This window comes from Oryza glaberrima, chromosome 2 (genome assembly GCF_000147395.1).
Source record: "Oryza glaberrima chromosome 2, OglaRS2, whole genome shotgun sequence".
NCBI lineage: Eukaryota > Viridiplantae > Streptophyta > Magnoliopsida > Poales > Poaceae > Oryza > Oryza glaberrima.
The window spans coordinates 15839974-15860309 of record NC_068327.1 but is presented as its reverse complement, the minus strand read 5'-3'; the positions used below and the strand labels follow the sequence as shown (position 1 = coordinate 15860309).

Genomic DNA, 20336 nt, shown 5'->3' with positions numbered 1-20336 from the left:
CCACTTGGATACTATCATGAGCATTCTTGTACTTGCAAACTGAGCTGAGATCAAGAGTATCACTCCCTCCCTTCTTCACTGTTGTGGCATATTTTCTGAACAGTTCAATACTTTGATATTTCAGTCCTCTTGTCACATTATTAACCACAAGTCTAAATTTAACTTGAGCAGGCAGTAGTTTAGGTTCAGCCAAAAGAATTGACAGTGGCAATAGTTTAGGTTCCCACAACACACTATTCCCAGTAGTCATACCATCAAAATAATGCACATCAGGTGAAAATCTCTAGAACTTTGCATAATACGTGGTCACCAATCCACGGAACCGCACCAAAGTGAGAGCAAACAACAACCATACCTTCACACCAGATAATCCAACAGACATACCTTCTGTAGAAATTTGGCAAGCTATTATAGTAATCAAATTGACAATAACTGGATCCCAAGATCTTATTCTTGTCATCTCAGCAATCTTGACATACACAAGCTTCACTGCCAATTGCACAGTCCCAGCTTCTAGGAAATTTATCAGGGCAAAAGCAGATAATAGCCATGTCCTCCCAATTGCTACAACATGGATCCATTTGCTTGGCATGACAGGAGTCCATGTCACATCATACACTACATCTTCAGAAACACTGCAATATACAATGCTGATTTGATGATAGTAAAGCAACATCATATCAACACCATCAATTTGTTGCTTTATCATTCCTTGAAAATGAAACCCTTGGTAAGCTGGAGCATCCACAATATATTTTCTCCATTGATAAGGCTTGCTCAGCAAATAATTAGCTGATAATTTGAACCGACACCAGCTCATAGCTTGCTGAATCAGTAAATTTTCATTCTCAAATTGAGCTAGACTGTAGCTTGGAACTAGCTGTCCCAATGACTGCATAGGCAGAGCAATATCCATCATATCTCCAACTAAAAGATTTGAAAAACTGTACCAATTGGACTTGACAACCTCACACTTCAGTTGCTCTTCCTGTAACATTCGTTCACCCAACAATTGCAGACCTTCTATGGTAGCCTTGGGAATTGAACAGACTGTTACAATAATCTGAATCTCTAGTTTCTGACCATGTAAATTCAGTTTTTCTACTTTAGCTTTAACTTCTGCTTGAACAGGTGGTGGCCAGGGCTGTACGTGCTTCACCACCACGCCTCCGCTGCCTTGATTAAATATATCTGGCCATGGCAAGAATCGAAAATCCAGTGGAACTGCTAGTCTCCAGGGAGGTACTACTTGCTGTCTAGCTGTGAAATCTGCTCCTGAGACAAAATCATCGTAGCGAACCTCACATTCAGAAGAGACAACAGGAAGGTTGGTGACACCAATGTAATTGCTCCGGCACAAAGCCAAACTCACATATGTAAATGGTCTGAACACATAAATGAGCTTGGTATCCACCTTGGTAAACTCGACACAATCATCAGTGACCATACCATCGGCATCACCATCAACCTTTTCCTTTTTTTCTTTTTGTCAAACCCTTGGTTGGTTTCACTTACACCATACTAAGCTTGTTAGTGTTGACAAGATGAGTTGAGTTAGCCTCATTACTGACCTCTGATAAGATGGGTACTGGATCAATGTTGACGCTCAGTGCCGTGGCATCTCCATTGGAATCCACACTCACGGTATAATCCTCCTTGGTGTTACGGCATGTCTCCAACATTTTGTCGATCATGGCCATCATCTTAGTGTACAAGTCCTGAGTGGTTTCCTCTGATTTCAACACCTCCTTGTCCATGCTAGCCCCAACAACCTTGGTCTCGGTGGAAGGTGCCGGAGTCGCCATGGTTGTTGATGAAGTTGAGGGTGCCAATGAAGCTTTAGTGGCTGGGAACACGCATTCTGTTGCAGCTGGTATGCTCTTGGCCCCTGATGTGGTGGTGGCATAACTTGGTCCCAACGTCGAACACTTGGTGGGCATCACGTTAGCACCATTTCCAGGGAAAGACTGCGTGTGCTGGACATTAAGCAGGCAACACCCATCGTAAATGTTGCGTTCATTGGTGTCAGATCGAGCCCTCTCCGCGTCACAGCTTGACTGGAACCAGACTAGCGCCTCAACGCCCCAACAACTCGTGGCGAGCACTTGCACTGCCACGGCTCCATAGCCGTTGTAGACTTGATGTAGTACCTTGCCAGTCACCGGGTAAAGGACCCGGCTCACTTGGACATGAAGAGCAACGCCTGCACCAGCTCCCAGCCAGCTCAGCATTTCTTCGAACACTTGGCAGGCGCCTCCAGTGCAACCCCCTCCAATGCTTGGATCTAGCCTCTGGACGTCACTGCTGCCACCGTGTGTCATCCACCTTGTCTCCTGCCCTGGAATCCCACGGATTGTTGGCTCTGATACTATATTGTTACAAATCCACTCCATGTGATTTAGTGAATTCCTGCACAAGCAAATAATTCTTCCTCCAACACTTGATAGATGAGTATTTGGGGATACAAATGGGGGAAATGGAATCAAGACTGAGAATCAGCAGTAGGTTGGAGAAGAAGAGATAGCTAGAGATTGGTGAGAGAAGAGAAGAGAGATACAGAGGTTGAAGAGGAGAGAGCATTGGAAGGAAGAAGTCAAGTTTCATCTGTTTTGTTCTCCATTTGTTGGCTCTGCTCCTTTTGTAGTGGCTGGAGTGGTCGGCTTGTCGCAGTGGATTGGGCCTAGCCAGCCCTGAGCTCAATATGCATACCGATCCGGCCCAGTTACATGACAAATGTCCACTGCCTAAGTGCTCTCGTTGAGTTGGAAGGAAAAATAACAGAGCTCTTGTTTGAGTTCGAGACAATCAACTCGTCACAACAAGTTGTTCCATATAAATTAGCTAAACACCCTCTCTTGTCTAATACTCCCTCCGCCCCAAAATATAAAGGATTTTGGTTAGACATGACACATACTAATACTATGAATTGGTCAGCCCGAAATATAAAGGATTTTGGTCAGACGTGACACGTCCCAATATTACGAATTTGAACAGAACACATGTCCAAATTCGTATTTAGTAGGATGTGTCACATCCGGTCAAAATCTTTTATATTTTGGAACGAGGAGAGTATTTACCCCCTATAAAAAAATACCCTTTGAGAGGGATTAGAGTTTACATATTCAAAACTTGAAAATAAAAAACATACTTTTATAAATATAAAAAACAAATATATATATTTTTTAAAAAATTCCTTTACACCTCATCCAAATCCCAATCGTGGTCTACCTACCCCAAACTCGGGGGAGCCTTCGCCGCGCCGGCGAGACACCACATGCCTCCGGCGCATCCGCCTCCGTGCGGGGTCGCGCCCGCCGCGGCGGCGACCTGCCCCCTCTTCCTCCTCCCCCGCCGGAGCCTGAGCCGGAGCCTCCACCTCCGCCTCCGCCGCCTCGCCCTCCCCGCCCCGCGCGCCGCCTCCCACGCCCACGACGCCGTCCTCCTTCGCCGCGCCGCCGACGCGGCCGACCGCTCCGCGGGGCTCACCTCCCCGCACCCCAACTTCGGGTGCGTCATCGCCAGGCCCCAGCTCGAGACTGACAACGCCGAGGCATGGGTGGTGGGCGAGGGGTTCCTCTACGCGCAGGGCACGCCCTGCGCAGAGCTCCTCGCCGCCCAGGAGGCCGGCGAGCACGCCCGCGGCGCCACGGCCTACCTCAACCTCGAGCCCGGGGACTGCTACGGGGACAGCACTGCCGTTTCCACCCTAGTCCAGGTGCTAATCCTTGGCCCTTCGCTGTCGCTCCCTTCTTTTGCACGCACATCTCACAATTCACAAAATATAATGAAAATATTGTTCAAATTCCTACATCGTGATGCAAATTTCCTGCGCCGTGCTGACCGATCGCTGTTCGTGCGAACTCATGCCTACTGTACCCTCCTGTCTCAGCTCCTACACATTAGTCCACCTTGCATAGGAGCTAATTTCGTCCAATCATCACTATGGCCACACCGAATCGTGCATTACTCTTAAAAGAAAAATAAACCAGTCATACCTATTGTTTATGTTGTCTCTTATGAGATATCTTTGAAAATTGAAGCGCAATCGGTACGCTAACATTCTATTAGGCAGGAATTACAAGGGTTGTGGTTGGTCTTAGGCACCCCTTAAAGCACCTGAGAGGAAAGGCAATTCAATCACTACGAAATGAAGGCATTCAAGTTGACGTTGTGGGCGAGGATCTGCACAGTAAATTATTTAAGGTTTTCTCCTGGATTATACTTTTCTTTGTTTTGATTAGTTGCAATATTCTAATTAGTAGTAGTAGTTGTTAAAGATTAAAGCTGTCACTATTCAGTAATTTTTCATCTACTCAACATCTTAAGCTACTAGGGGTATGTCATAACATGTTTAGAAAATTTTCTACAATAAAAAAAATCATTATCCATTGGGATATATTGCCAAAAAAAGGTAAGAATGATAATAATGCACAACAATAAATAATATTTCGCCAGGTAACTATAATTTGTATTCAGTTTGAAGGTTCTATTTATTATGTACACTGTGCCATCATGTGAATGTTGTTTTAGTTTAGTAAATTTATTGCTACAAGTCAATATGGAGCACTTGAGCTCTCACTTGATGTTATGTCATTTTTGGTTAATTTGTATTAGTATCTAATTTAGTATCATAGAATATATCATTATTTGATATTTTCATTTATTGAGGTTCAGTTGAGCTTCTGCTGTTACTATTTTGATGGTTAAACCCCTCCACCATGTGCAATAATCTTTTTATGACTGACATTTGATGTACCTACTTTTTAAGTGGATGCTATTCGGCTAGTGTTCACCTTGGTATTTACCTTAATTAGTTTCAGTTTGTGTTTAATGTAGGAAGCTGTGTTTTCATCTAGAATATGAACATGTCGTTGCCTTAGGCTATACTGTATCGGTATATTTATATGCTCTCGTGGTAGTTATACTGTATTGGTATATTTGATTATGTCGTTGTGATTGTGGTAGTTATACTATGAATATTATCGATCTGTTCTTTCATTTTATGACCTTGATAATGTCTTTAGTTTTCACTGTAGGAAGCTCTTTCATAGCCTTGCTAATGCTTTTAGTTTTCACTGTAGGAAGCTCTTAAGTCATGCCTCATTGTAAATGCCCCATTACTTTACCGAGCTGCCTTCCGTGTTCCGTTCTCTGTCCTGAAGTATGCTATGACTGCAGATGGTAGGCTATATAATTCATTTGATTTGTTTATATTAATTCTGTCAATGTGTTATAATGCTATAGCTGAGCAAAAGTATCCAACCATGCTCTACTGGAAACTGGCAGGAAAAATTGCAGCAAGCAGTGGGCATGCATCTTGGGTAAGTGGCAAATCATCTAGAGGCAGAGTATTTGAATTGCGTGGAAGAAGCGATGCTATAATTGTAGGTGGAAATACAGTACGCCTTGATGGTATTGACTGGATAGTGCAATCTTCTATTTACTATATGTTTTATATATTGCTCCTCCATAAAATTGAATAGCTTTTGGTTGTGCCTTAGATCCTCGCTTAACTGCCAGGCATGTCAAGGGGCATGTTCCAGTGCGAATTGTAATGTCACAGTCTCTTAATCTTCCCGAGGAAGCAAATTTATGGAATGTACATGATGCATACACAATAGTTGCAACACAGAGAGGTGCTCGGAGAGATCTCCAAAAGAAACTTGCTTTGAAGGGTGTTGAAGTAGTGGAGTTTGACATGCTGAATCCTAGAGATGTTATGTCATATTGTTATGATCGTGGTTACCTCTCCGTATTATGGGAGTGTGGTGGGACCCTAGCAGCTTCTGCTATATCTGCAAGTGTTATTCATAAGGTAAATGTTTCTAAAATTAGATTCACACTATATGCATTCTATGTGCATTCACTAATGCTATAGATATCCAAGGTGAAAAGAACATGAACTAAATGGATACGAATTTATTTAGCCTTTATCAGCTTCTTATTTGCTACAATATGAATGCTGCAACGACTGGTAAGGAACCTTCTCATTGGGAATAATGTTGAAGCCTTTTACGTCTCTTAGAGGCCAACTCAACAGAATAATAAGGAAATATCTATGATTCATTCACTTGTTTTGCAACACCACATGTGACATATATCCGATCGTTGCATTATGCACCTCAGCCTGTTAACACTTGTTGTATTACTTACTTGATTGTTGATTGATTATATTTATTAGACTTAATCTAGTTTTGTGCCTTAATTAGCATTTTGTTTGCCTTGTCCTTAGTGAACTCTATTTATAGTGTTGATTTTTACATTTTTGAACAGGTGTATGCATTCTTGGCTCCAAAAATAATTGGGGGAGTGAATGCTCCAACACCAGTCGGTGAACTAGGGATGAATCAAATGACTCAAGCGATTGATTTAATTGATGTTTCTTACGAGCAGGTTAACTATCTATGTTTTAGTTCAAATAAGTATGCATAGTAGCTGCTAAATTAAAATTTTTACTCCATAATTTCTTTGTAGATCTCTCCCTTGTTTATGTAGAACTTATGATACCACCATTTTCATTCAGTTTGGACTAATGGCCTTTTCTTATTATATAATTTTGCATTGAACATCTGATTAACTAAACTGTTAGTGTACTCCCTCTGTCCCAAAAAGAATCAACCTAGGAGGGGATGTGACCCCTCCTAGGTTGATGTATGTGGACACAGTGTCCACATACATTGTCCTAGGAGGGGTCACATCCCCTCCTAGGTTGATTCTTTTTGGGATGGAGGGAGTAGGCCTGTAGGCATATGTATAATTTGGCATTTGTTGACAACGTCTGGATACTATATCTTTTTCTTTGCGATGGTGCAGATTGATAGGGACATGCTCATGAGTGGATTCATCCAACCTATTCCTGATCTCTCACCTGTAATACCATCTGTGGATGAAATGCCTTCAGTTGATCCAGAAGTATCTCCATATGAAACTAATATTATATCCTTCTACAAGACTTGGGATACCTTTGGTGCCTTCTCTAACTTTTCTCCCCATCCAATTCACATGCCCGATGAAAATGGAGACTATTTCACATGGCCAACAGTGGAGCACTATTACCAGGTTTATTTTTCTCTAACATTTTATTATTTTTGTGTGCTGTGAAAAAAAAAACACTTCATCAGGATTCGCTGAAATGTTATCTTAGCCTTCAATATCATGAACTGTATGTAGAATCTTTGTTTGCACTGTGATCATTAAGCTCAAAGTTTATTCAGGCACACAAGTTTATTGGTGTTGATGATCCTCAAGCAAGAGAGATTGTCCAAGAAATAAAGCTGGCTAAGAGTCCTGAAGAAGCTGCTAGAATAGGACGGACTCGGCAAAGAGAATTTCAAGAATTGGTATGTTTGAATGTTCTGGTTACTTCCATATTTGCTTGTTATAGTAGGAAATGATCTAACATACTGAGGGGCTATTTGGTTCAAGGCCCAAAGTAGATAACTAAAATTGTCAGTGTGAAAACCTGAAAAATGCCAAAGCGTGGAAAAATAGTTCTGTTTGTATTGTGGTTGTACCAATTTGCTTGCAATACCAAATTTGGCAAGAGATTTTCCACTCTTGGGTTTGCCTGCACATGGTGTTAGGTTTCATTTGAATTACCCAAAAAATTCTTGGTGTAACCAAATTTTGCCTCCGAAGTGCCCCTGTTTGATTGACTGATTTGTCCCACTTCAGGAGCATAGCAGCATCTGTTGCAAAGTAGTAGGTCATTCTTGTACATAACCATAGCTCGCCTCTCCCTTTCTGTCCTGAGTTTTATATTTGCATGAAAATCATGCTACATCTTAGAAACTGGCCCTACCACAAAAGATCTCCTGTCTTTCATGTTGTGCTACTGCAGGAACCAATCCTTCTGTGACTTAATCCAAATTGGTTTTACTATCAGCATAATTAGTCCCATCATTTGGATGGGAAAGAACACTTACCCAAAATCCAATCAGACAATTACTACCCATCGAGGAGCAAAGTTTGTTTCCTTGATCCTTTATGTTTAATAGTTCGTAACCCTTGCCACTCAAGTGATAGAGGGAGACCAGGATGGTTGGAACAGTATAGGCCTGATACATGTGTATCAGGTCCGATATACGTGGGTATCAGGTATGATACCTAGGTATCATGCCTATACCGTTCCAGAAGTACACCGTCCCCTAGTATTTCTGCAAGTGATATTGTGGAATTCTTGTCTGCACACGCAATAAGTGGATAAGTGCATACAATTAGTAGTACATCTTAGGCAGTTCCTCCTTTCTTAAGTTGCAAAACATTTATAAAAGATACTACCTCCGTTTCATAATGTAAGACTTTCTAGCATTGTCCATATTTATATAGATGTTAATGAATCTAGTCACACATATATGTCTAGATTCATTAACATCTATATGAATGTGAGCAATGCTAGAAAGACTTACATTATGAAACGGAGGAAGTACACAATAATTCAACTATTAATATGGTATATTTAGATGAAAGTTGTCTTACCATAACTTGCTACAAGAAACCTGTGATTGTCTGTGACTATTAGCCACCTGGCACAATTTTGTTCTTCCCTGTGGGTAACAATTTTCTGTTAGTTGAAATAAATGACCTATTAGCCACCTCGCACTCTGACAGTTCCAGCGTTGAACCAATATTCTGTAGGATCTCCATGACAATTGGCAGCAGTTTCTCTCTGAAAATATGTGCCGCCTCAGTTTCCTAGTTACAATGACTACTTCACTAGTATATATTAATTTGTATTTTGCAATTTTAGTGTGATAATCTTGCTTGGTTATGTAAATCAATATAATAATTATTCTTTTCAATTATTTATTCTCTTAGGTACGACCAGATTGGGATTCCATCAAAATTGAAGTGATGTACAGAGCTACAAAGCGCAAGTTCTCAACTTATTCCCATCTGACTGACATGCTGTTGTCAACGGCTGGCTCTGTTCTTGTTGAGGCGTCGCCCCACGATTTATTTTGGGGCGGTGGGCGCGAGGGCGAAGGTATGAATTACTTGGGTAGATTGCTGATGCAATTGCGATCAGAGATTCTAGGAACAATTCAAACAGCTGTTGAGGTAGGGGAGCCAGCTTGATTTGCTGGAGAGGTGATCATAACAGCAGACGTTTTGATCTGGGGTATTTATATGTATCATTATGGTGATTGCCTTCAAAATTTTGTGAAACATTTGTTTCTTTATCTCTCTAAATTCCTGTAGAAATTTGAGATGCTTTCGTTGCCGAATTTTATTTGTTATCATCTTGTTGTACTGGTCTGGTCTGCAAATATAAAATCAGAGCAGAGATAGAGGATGCATATATCACCCAAAACAAATTGTTCACATCAAGATTACTCTATACATATAATAAATAGTAAAGGAGGAAACCATGTAGTGCTACTATGAGATTTCTGCATACTTTTTTTATTAAAACCTGATAACTAATTTAATCGCGTTTTTGCTGACGAAGAAGGGCTTCCTGTAATTCCTGAGAGCGCAGGGTGCAGCAGTAGCACGGGGCTTTGGGGATCCCCAGGAAGGCGTCGGCGTCGACGTCCTTGTAGTTGGTCTCGTCGACGACGACGCTGTAGGGTGTCTGGCGCCGGTCGAGGATTTTCCGGGAATCAAAATCCAGCCGCCGCAACGCCATCTTCACCCGCCTCGCGATCATCCTGTCGTACCCCCGCCGCAACGCCATCTTCTCCTCACGCTCCCACGCTCCGCCGCCGCCGCCACCTCCTCCGGCGTCCTCACGACCTCCTCCTCGTTCTCGTCCAGCTCACGTATTACCACCATCGTCACGTACGAGTACGTTCACGTACCTTGTCGATTTGGAATTGGTCCGGCCGTCTGACTATTGGGGATTATTTTGAAACCCGTCCGTCCGTAAGTAACTCGTCTCTCCGACTGCAAAAGCGAAGCTGTTTTTTTTTAATAATTAGAAAATTAGAAAATAGCGAAGCTGAATAGGGCATGTTTATTGGTAGTGACGAGTATGGTCTCTTAAACAATACAAGATTATGTAGAGACCGTGTCTTTACAATATTTGAGACGACAAAGGCTCTAATCATTAACTTCAAAAATATTCCTTTTGTTAATATTCTTTTCATTTTTTTATCCTCATGCAACCATATTTTCATATTACAATGATTAAGAGTCGTTGTTAGGGTATGTACAAAGGTAGAGTCTAATATGAGCTATCTATATTAATTAATATCACTAGAGACTATCCTTTTACAATAGTAGAGACAATACGATTTCTAAACCATTAATGCACTAAATATTTTTTTATTATAATTCTTTTCTTTTCTCCAACCTCATGCAACAAACTTTCCGTTAATAAATGCTAAGAGTCGACTCTGAAAAGAGCCCGTTATTAGACACCATTGTACATGCCCTTAAGCGTTGTTATGCATAACAACGATGCTTTGTCTCTCCTCTTTCTCTTTCTTTCATGTCAAAAGGTATTCCTAATTAGCAACGCTAAGAGACCATTATTGGCAACCATTGTACATGCCCTTAGTCCGGTCTTTCTGACAATAATTATTGGCAACCATTGTATATGCCCTTAGTCCGGTTTTTCTGACAATATGTGTGACTGAGAGGGCCTAACTTCAACATAGCCAAAATTTCGAGGTTGCGAGAATCGGTAAACTGATCATTTTTTTTAAAACAAAAAATTGAATTTCAAAAAAAAATCATAACATTTGTTAAAATTTTATTGGGTTTTAATGGTTTATAATAGAGAAAGCCGCCAAGGAGTGAAACTGAAATAGTCAATAAATTTGTGAATAATTAACTTTTTTTTGTTGTCCCACATTAAAGGATGTTGTTTCCAGTCGCAAAGTTTCATATTAATAAAACATGTTAAAATACGTAAAACTTCAACATTTGAAGGCTATAATAAGAAAAAATGAAAAAAAAAATCACACACCACCTGTGCTGAACACTTGTACACACTACGAAGCATGACCTACAATACAACCAACTACTCGTCTAGCTCACCCAACACCATCTCTAGACAGCTCAGAAAAAACTCGAAGGCTCCTGGACATCATTATTGGGCAGACTAGGTGATTCTCCGTGCTTTGCTGCGAAAATTGCTAAGTAACTTATAATGTTTTTTTAATAATCGAGCTAAAAGTAAAAAAATATATTAGTTATTAACAACAAATAAAATTGGTTTGTCAAATTATATTAAGAGAAAAATAAATTTAGTAGACTACGTATAAGATTGTAGATAAAATATGATATCCCGCACTTTGATTATATGATGTTAAGTATTATAAAAATGATGGGCCTATTCGGCTGCTAGGGCTGCGGCTGCGTCGCAGCCGGCACGGATAGTGCTGCACTCACTGTTTTTTCTATTATAATATGTTTGTTTTGTGTTGAAAATATTGCTATATTTTTAACTTAAAAATGTTTAAGTAGAAAAAATTCAAAACGATTTATGATATGAAACAGAGGGAAACGACTTATAATAGGACAAATTGACCAAGTTTATTTATAATAGGAAAAACTTGACCATGTTCATTTTTTTTAAGCAAACAAGAAATTTTGTTACTCATGATCCGAGATATCCTTGGCGACCAAACGAGTGATACAAACTGGAATTGCCACCAGTACTAGTTCAGACTGAGCGAGGCAAACAGAGCCAAGCAGAGCTAACACATGATCTACTCTATTACATTCTCTAGACATATATGACTAACCTGAAAACTGACAAAATTTGTCACCAACAGTTGTTTCAGTTCAAGCACCAAGCCACCGCAAATGGAGAGATCATAGTCCGTAGATATTACTGCTTGTTTAACCATTGCCGCATCAGTTTCCAGGGAAATTCTCCCAATTTGCAGCTGTAGAACCATTGCCTCAACTCCATACACACGCTGTGAGTTCAGCCTGAAAAGCAGTAGAATTCTGGAGGCATCCTCTACCTGCTAGTACAACGTCTCCATCCGAATCCCTAATGATATAGCCCCACCCATCTGCTTGCTTCTCATGTGAAAAGGCCCCATCGCAGTTCAGTTTCGAAGTGCCAATTGCTGGTTTCTCCTAGCGGGCAGCAGCGGAGGGGGTATCTTACTACTACTAGAGTCCGATCGTTTGGTCCAATAAGCCGAAGCAAAAGCTAAAATTTAAAATTTAATTTGAAAGTTAATTTTAAGATATATTCAACTTAATTTCTTTTTAGCGTTGGCTTTAAGTCACTACAAATAAATATTACCTATAAATGAATTTTTATTCCCTAATAAACCGTTTTGACTTATTATGAAATATGGAGAACCGACAAGACGCTCAGTACAGCTTGTCCAAATTCGTTATATATATATATATGTCACATCCAACCAAAATCCCTTATATTTAGGAATAGAGGGAGTATCTTTTTATACTTTGGTTTTATTATTGTCATCAGTGTTCGCCATCAATTAAATATACTTTTTAATTGCTGCATTGACCTTATTGCTCCACATTGTAGGTTCTCTCTTTTCTGTCAAATTTGTTCAGGCACACAAGTTTGTTGGTGTTGACCATCCTCAAGCAAATAAGGGCAAATAGTCCTGAAGAGGCTACTAGAATATAGCACGGACTCAACAAAGAGAAGATTGGTAAGTTCGAATATTCTGCTTATTTTGATTTTTGCTGATTATAGTTGGGAATGATCAAGACCAATTGTTCTAAAAAGTTCTTAAGCTGTATAGGTGCCTGTTAGGCTGTATGGGCTAATGGGCGGTACAAGGTGGGTGACTGCACAAAATACCAAAACCTGCAAAACCTGCAACATTTTGATGACAATAGCCAATAGGTCATCCTATCGTGCTATCTTAATGGTTCGTACATTTACTTCATATTAAGAATGATCGAACATTTGCTTTATATTCATTATTTGAAATATACTTTTTAATTGCTGTATTGAGCTATAAAATGCAACTTCACATATCCCGATTTGACTGATGCTGCTGTCAATGGCTGGCTCTGTTCTCGTTGAGGCATCACCGCATGGATCATGATTTATTTTGGGGTGTTGGAAGCGAGGACAAAGGTATGAATTACTTGGGCAGATTGCTGATGCAATCGAGATTAGAGATTCTGGGAACAATTAGGCGGACTGATTGTCTGGAGATGTGATCATAGCACCTCTTGGAAGCTTATTGCCTAATTATAATGTACTCTGGTGCCATCAAATTTGTGCGTAACATTGTGTTTTTTTTTGGTGTGCTTTTAATTCCTATATAAAATCAAGATGCTTGAAACCATCTTTCTTTTACTTAATCCTCTTCTAAAAGAGTTTCAGGTTTTGCGTACTATTATTACTTAACCTCATACGTTATCATCCCCAAGTTATGAAGATATCCAATTTACAAGTGTTCATAAGATGCACAGTCAGCCCAAAAAAAAAAAAGCATTTCGATGGTGTTCCTAATTTCCCCTTAATCCATAGCTATGTACTGGGTGGTTGCAACTTGCAACTATCTTGGTTCAAGTTCTGTGATCGTCACCTTATTGAGTGAAGGATTCAGATTGTTAATACCATGATGGATATGGTTCTCATCATTCAGCCTAAAGAGAAAGGCAGGCCTGGAAGGAGCTGGCAAGGTTGTAGATTTCCCAACGATCATCAGAATCACATTGGACATCCGGGGCCTATCACCTGGATTCTCTTGAACACACAATAGTCCAATGTGTATGCACTTGAGAATCTCGCTTTCGGCACTTCTACAGCGCAATGATGGATCCACTATCTCTGTTATTGTGCCCCTAGTCCAATTCTCCCATACCTGTGCACAAATTATGACACGTATCAGAAAGCTACTGCCTCCGTTTCAAATTAGTAGTCTTGACTTTTTTCTTATAAAGTTTGACCATTCGTCTTATTTGAAAAAACAGTGCAAATATAAAAATAGAGAAATCATACTTAAAGTACTTTTGATAATAAAGAAAATCACAAAAAAAATAATTTCATAATATTTTGAATAAGACGAAAGATCAGAAGTTACAAAAAAAACTCAAAGCGACAAGTATTATGGGACGGAGGTAGTAACATATAGCCAATCTTTTTAGAATAGGGACCAAGTAAATAAAATACTGACATAGCTTAAAAGATGCTCAGTCCATATTGTTTCAGATGAGATAGTGTTTCTCCTCCCAGTCAATATTTCTAGAATAATTACTCCAAAGCTAAAGATATCTGACTTAGTGGAAACATGACCAAGAACTGCATACTCAGGTGCCATATATCCACTGCATATATTGAAAAACAAAAAGCAGAACATTAGTTCTCTGGGAGGAGGTAAAAATTTCCAATGATAAACTAGAACTAGCATAATTGTCTTCACATATACTTACTAGGTTCCGGCAACTCGTCTTGTGATATGATCTGTGTGGTCTCCCTCAAAAACACTTGCCAAGCCGAAGTCAGATATCTTAGGATTCAAATCCATGTCAAGTAATATATTGCTTGGTTTTAAATCCCTATGTATAACTTTCACACGAGACTCATCATGTAGGTATACCAAGCCTCGAGCAATACCACAAATGATCTTGTAACGTGCATCCCAAGCCAATTGTTCACGCTTTTTGTCATCTATATTTAAATCTTGTAAATAAATCATTGCATATAAAAAGTACATCTTATATATGCTAGCAAAATATAAAAGTTGTTACTAACTTTCAAGGTCCAATATGGTGCATGTGAGTGATAAAGGTAAACATTGCAAAAAATGGTTATTTTCATCAATTGTTGTAGCATGTCTGAACTAGCTAACGCCTAGGAAGAGTTTTATTCAATGCGATTTTCCTTTTTGTAGCTGTGCAGGATATTTTTATGATTGTATTAAGCATATGGTGTTCTTTGTATATTTATTCGACATGCATTATGTAGCTCATTTGAGCCCATTGCGATCTAAGGTCCAACTTCACAAACCACCCAGATAGGGCAGAAGCACCATACATATATTCCTTTTTCTTTTGTTTCAATTATTACTTGTTTGGTAAATAGAAAGGTGGAAATAGAAATCAATAAAACTAGTGAAATACAAGAGTACTTGAAACAAGAAATGAAGTAGAAATTTCGTTACCGAAAATAAAGGTGTCAAGACTTTTGTTTGGAATGTACTCGTACACAAGCAACTTGTCTTCTTCATTTAGGCAAGCTCCTAGTAACTTAACTAGATTCCTGTGTTGGAGTTTAGCAACTAACAAGAGCTCGTTTTTTAGCTCACGCAGACCTTGCTTTGATCCTTTTGCTAGTCTTTTTACTGCTATTTCTTGACCATCTGGCATTAAGCCCTGAAAAATAACAACATAAATTAATGAACAATTATACGATTGGCTACATGTATCTGCAACTACTCATGGCAGTATTAAGTGTACCAGGTAGAAACTAGCCTTATAGCAGGATACCAAAAGCTCGAAACTCAAGTGGATTTTTTTTTAATAATGGAATTTATTCCGGCCTTAGATTCGAAGATACATCTAATTATTACAGGGATTACAGGTCGAAACTCAGTGAATAGGTCAATTACAAAGTGAGATTATTAATGCGAATTTTTCGAATATATCACGGTGGCTTTTCTATTTAATGTGAGCCATGTAGATTCAATCCAATAAGGTTTATCCTGTTTCAAGGATTTTATTTCTTGATTAGGAGAACAATGAGCTCTCTTAAAATTGAGAAACAATGATTAGGAAGCTGAAAGAAGCAATACTGGATTTATTTTTGGATCACCTTATAGACTTTGCCAAATCCTCCTTCCCCTAGTTTGTTTTCTTCAGCAAAATTACCTGTAGCTGATCTTATCACTGATGGGTCCAACAACACTGATTTAATATCTTCAACTTCCTCTGAACAAGCTGTATGAAATTAACAAAAAGAGAATTGAATTGTTTTTTATTAGATCTGATAAAATAGAGGTTAGAGAGAACATCTATTTTGATTGGTATGTATGTTACATATATAAATATTTTTTTTTGAAAAGAACATAGATAAATATTGATTAGGTCATAAGATTTTTCCAATGAACAACATAATTCTCTGAAACTTTCAGGGCAGAGTGTAGAGGCCAGAGAGAGAAAGCTATAACATATTGTAATTGTATTGATAGTACTGTAATGATGCTTACATGATTGCCTTCTCTTCAAACTTGATCTGTTTCTCCACAGGCATATTGAAATAGCTGAGATTATACCAAGTCCTATCGACACAGGAAGGACAATTAGCAGGATTGCAGGGTTACTCTTGCTACCTTTGCTGCTTTGGCTGCTGCTGCTGTTTCCAGTTGAGCTATTGCCGTTTGCCTGCTGATTAGTACCATTTCCTTTATCTGTGTACTGATACAAATTAGACTGAAAAACGAACATCTGTGGATCAATCACATGTATGATCCACGATTTCATTTTTTTCAACTATATAAGTTAGAGCTTCATGAAAGGGGGAAAAATAAAACCCAATCGTTCAAATTTCAAAAGAATATTACACATATTAAGTGTTCTGCGATGCGAGTGATAATGCACTAGGAACACACGTGCGTCAAAATAGCAATGCTGATAATTTAATCATTTTTAATGCAATTTTGGGTCAGTGGATAAGCAATGAAAATGCTGGAGATGACAATCAGGGAGAGTCATACCAGGAACCAGCCCTGGCAAGGAGATGCCGGCTTGGCTGCAGCTGTAGGGACGCTGGCCAGCGACGTTGCCCGGAGGGTCGTAGTTGCAGGCGATGAACGTTCCGCCACCCGCACTGTCGTCACAGGTGACGCTCGCGCACCCAACCCTTGTGGAGTTGGTCCACATGAGCTGGGTGTATTCACCGCACTCTTGCCCGTCTTTGCACGTGTTGCCGTTGCAGTTGTAGTTCTTCGCCTCCCCTAGCCAGGAGAAGAGCGCGTCCGAGGCGGTCCAGCTTATGTGGGCGACTCCCTGGAACAGGTTCTCGCCGTACGGGCCATTGGAGTGAACGTTCCTGCAGTCGCTCTTCCGCTTCTCGGCGTAGTCTGCGGCGTAGGCGGCCACGGTGCTGTCCCAAGAGAGCATGCCCGCGCCAACGCCTGCCCGGGCTGCGTTGTGGAGGTTGAGGAAATCTTGCGGTGAACTCTGCGCTGCAATGCCCAATAAAATTGGAACAAGAGAAGTTAAAGACAACTGATTTAGTTAGAATCTTTTTACTAACAAATCAAATAAGATGATAAGAGCATTATCAACAGGTTACTTATAATACCCCCTTAAAAAATTGATTGTTTTTGGGTTTTTTTAAACTGAAAATAATAAGAAGTAAAAAAACTCCTCCCTCCAACGGGTAGCCTAAATTCAATCCCTAAAACTTAAAAGTGAACCCTTCTGTTAAACTACCAACAAAACATTCCGTTTTTTTTCTTTCACGCGCAAAAAGATCGATATCTACCACGCGTAGGAACGGGAGGAGAGAGACAGGAGTACGAGATTGGGAGCGACTTTCGCTCCCGCATATAGACGGAGCGAGGAATCGAGAAAAGGGAACTCCAAAACTCGGGTAGGAGAGTAGGGGATCTGTTGGAGCTGTTTTTTGAACTAAAATCCTTCAAAAATTAGTTTTAGGAATCAGATAAGTAAACTGTTGGTGATGCTCTAAGGTTTGCTTTTTAGCCTAAATTCTTCCCGCGAGCCTCGGGTTAGACGTGCGGTTGGGAGATACACATCCCGTTTTCACCCCTACTGAAGTGTTGAACATGTTCAACCTTTACTGAAGTGTTAAACTCCACCTAGCTAACTTCTGGCGGCAGTCATATCAACCCACATTACATAGGTATTTTGTCCTGTTTCTTTTCATGGGAAAGATGATATGTCTACCAAATATGGAGAATCAAATGAATCTTACATACTCCCTCCGTTCTAAAATTTAGCTACTTCTAAAGTTTTCTCATGGAGATAGACATGTACAATGATCACCAATTATGAATATTGGTTGACATGAAAGAGAGAGACAAACATATCTTTGCTACGGTTAACAACATACAACAACGACTCTCGTATTCAATAAAATAGAAACTTTGTTGCGCGAAAAAAAGAAAAAGAATAGTAATAAAAAAATATTTTGTAGATTAATGGTTAAAAAAGAACGCGCGCCCTTCATTAATTGTCGCGGTTGGTGAGAGATGAGTAGGGTTGTTGAGATGAAGTATACTCCCACTGTCCTAAAAAGACCGAATTCTTTGGTTTTCGTGTCTAACGTTTGACCGTCCGTTTTATATGAAATTTTTTTTATGATTAGTATTTTCATTTTTGTTAGATGATAAAACATGAATAATACTTTATGCATAACTTATCTTTTTAATTTTTTTTTTCAAATAAGACGAACGGTCGAACGCTAGACACGGAAACCTAGGAATTGAGTTTTTTTTTTAGGACGGAGGGAGTATTTTTGACATTTTATCATCACAAACATTCATCAATACTTCAGATTTTGGGGTAAATTTTGAGCGTTAGAGGTAGGTTCGGGACATATATAGGGATCACCTGTTTGATTGAAGCGGCCGCATCCGCCGTACGCCTGGACACCCAGCACATTGCCGGGGGGATCGTATTCGCAGATTATGAACGTGCCGCGGTCCGCATCGCAGTTCACGGCCGCGCACCCGACCTTGGTCGTCTTTGCCCACACCATCTGCGTGTAGTGACCGCATTTGTAGAACTGCTTCTCCGAGTGCCAACCTTGGTCACCGGCGCACGAGCCGTCGCTGCAGTTGTAGAACTGCTTCTCCGAGGCCCACGAGGCTACCGCGTTGGCGGCCGTCCAGTTGGCGCCCGCGCTGCCCCAGAATATGCTCTCCCCGTATGGTCCGCCGGAGTGCTGGAGGTTGCAGTCGCCTTTCCTCGTGGCGGCGTACCTCCGTGCGTAGGCCGCCACCGTGTCGTCCCACGTGAGCGGTGCGACGCCGACGTCGGCGCGGGCTCGGTTCTGGAGGTCCAGGAAGGGCTGCGCTGAGCCTAGGGAATCGGCTGCGGCGGCGGCGGCGGGGGCGACGAGCACGGTGACCACGCACAGACACGGCAGCAGGAGCACGGCCATCCGTGCCGCTCCCGCGCGCCTGCTTCTTGCTTAGAGGTGCGTCGGTGCCTCGCTAGAAAGTAGGAGTAGAAAGCGCAAGGGACCGTGCTCAAAGGGGCGTTTACTGGTGCCAGCACTCCTCAGCACGGTCTCGATTGGCTGCTCTGCCTTATTGACCACGACTTGGTGAAGGACAAGTCCACGCGATCTGGTACAAACGATGGGAAAGGCTATCTAAAAATAACAATGCCCCGGGGCCCACCCACACATGAACAGTTCAGGTGTCTATCTTCTAGTTCTAGGGCTGTGCGTAGTTCCACGCTAAAATTAAAAATTTGAAGTAACGGATTTGCTATCCTACTGTCGACAGTTTTTCGGTGAAAACTGTCGAATTTTTAACCGTACGATATGCTTTGAGATTTGTGCTGTGGAGGGAAAAAAGTTTTGAGATTTGTGCTGTGGAGGAAAAAAAGTTTTTAGGGGTGAAAACTGTCGAATTTTTAACCGTACGATATGCTTTGAGATTTGTGCTATGGAGGAAAAATGATATGCTTTGATATTTGTGCTGTGGAGGAAAAAATGGAAAAAAAAGATATTTGTGCTGTGGAGGAAAAAATGGAAAAAAAACCTGATGCTCACGGCAAGGACAGAACCCGAGACCTGCAGCTTGCATGCTCATTCAACTAACCAATTGCTCCATCCAATTTTTTAGAGTTACATATGAGTTACATATTACTTATATTGCAGTTACATAGTAGTTACAATGTAATTACATAGTAGTTACAATTGAAAGTTTTTCATTAAAAAAACTGTCGAATGTTGTATAGCTACTCCCTTGAAGAAAATTGGAACGATGTGATAGAAAAGTTAAAAATTTGTGTATGTAGGAAAGTTTGATGTGACGAAAAAGTTAAAAATTTGAAGAAAATAGTTGGGAACTAAACTAGGCCTAGGTGGAAAAGGCGATTGAAATATTCCAAATACATTTTGTCAATTGACGTATCTGCTCAAATTCTGTTGGGCATTTGGGCTTTTGTTTTGTTTCCTGGATTTGTGGGCTTTCCTTTTTTCTTTTCGGCTTTAAAGACCTTGTAAATTACCATTTTTTATGGACTTTCTTGGGTGTGTTAGGTGCTCTGGGTAAACCGTGCGTTTTTTTTGCAAAATGTTGTTATACAAAAGTTGCTTAAAAATTAAATTAATTTTTTTTTGAAAAAAATAGCTAACACTCAATTAATCACACGCTAATGGACTGCTCCGTTTTCCGTGCGGAGGAGATGGGCTCCCAACCCCAAGTTACAAACGCAGCCTTAGTTTGGGTTGTTTT

The 20336-nt window shown here is 40.4% G+C and overlaps 2 protein-coding genes across 3 annotated transcripts; one reads left to right on the top strand and one right to left on the bottom strand.

Annotated features, from left to right (window-relative positions):
* The first annotated feature begins 3219 nt into the window (after positions 1–3219).
* Positions 3220–9317, top strand: LOC127764256 (riboflavin biosynthesis protein PYRR, chloroplastic). 2 transcript variants are annotated; one of them, XM_052289109.1, is made up of 9 exons: positions 3220–3715; positions 4069–4203; positions 5082–5181; positions 5287–5412; positions 5502–5815; positions 6274–6393; positions 6814–7059; positions 7215–7340; positions 8818–9317. In XM_052289109.1, exons 1-9 carry the CDS (start codon positions 3275–3277, stop codon positions 9076–9078), a joined length of 1869 nt encoding a protein of 622 aa, XP_052145069.1. In that variant the 5' UTR covers positions 3220–3274; the 3' UTR covers positions 9079–9317. The 2 variants fall into 2 exon arrangements, with proteins under 2 accessions (XP_052145069.1, XP_052145070.1); XM_052289110.1 differs by having other exon boundaries at positions 3409–3715; positions 4073–4203.
* Positions 9318–13292: 3975 nt separating this feature from the next.
* LOC127761637 (cysteine-rich receptor-like protein kinase 6) lies at positions 13293–19073 on the bottom strand. Its single transcript, XM_052285961.1, has 8 exons — positions 18478–19073; positions 16614–17084; positions 16107–16307; positions 15713–15837; positions 15063–15273; positions 14332–14569; positions 14076–14226; positions 13293–13763 (listed from the first exon to the last, which is right to left on the bottom strand). Exons 1-8 carry the CDS (start codon positions 19028–19030, stop codon positions 13455–13457), a joined length of 2259 nt encoding a protein of 752 aa, XP_052141921.1. The 5' UTR covers positions 19031–19073; the 3' UTR covers positions 13293–13454.
* Positions 19074–20336: the final 1263 nt, after the last annotated feature.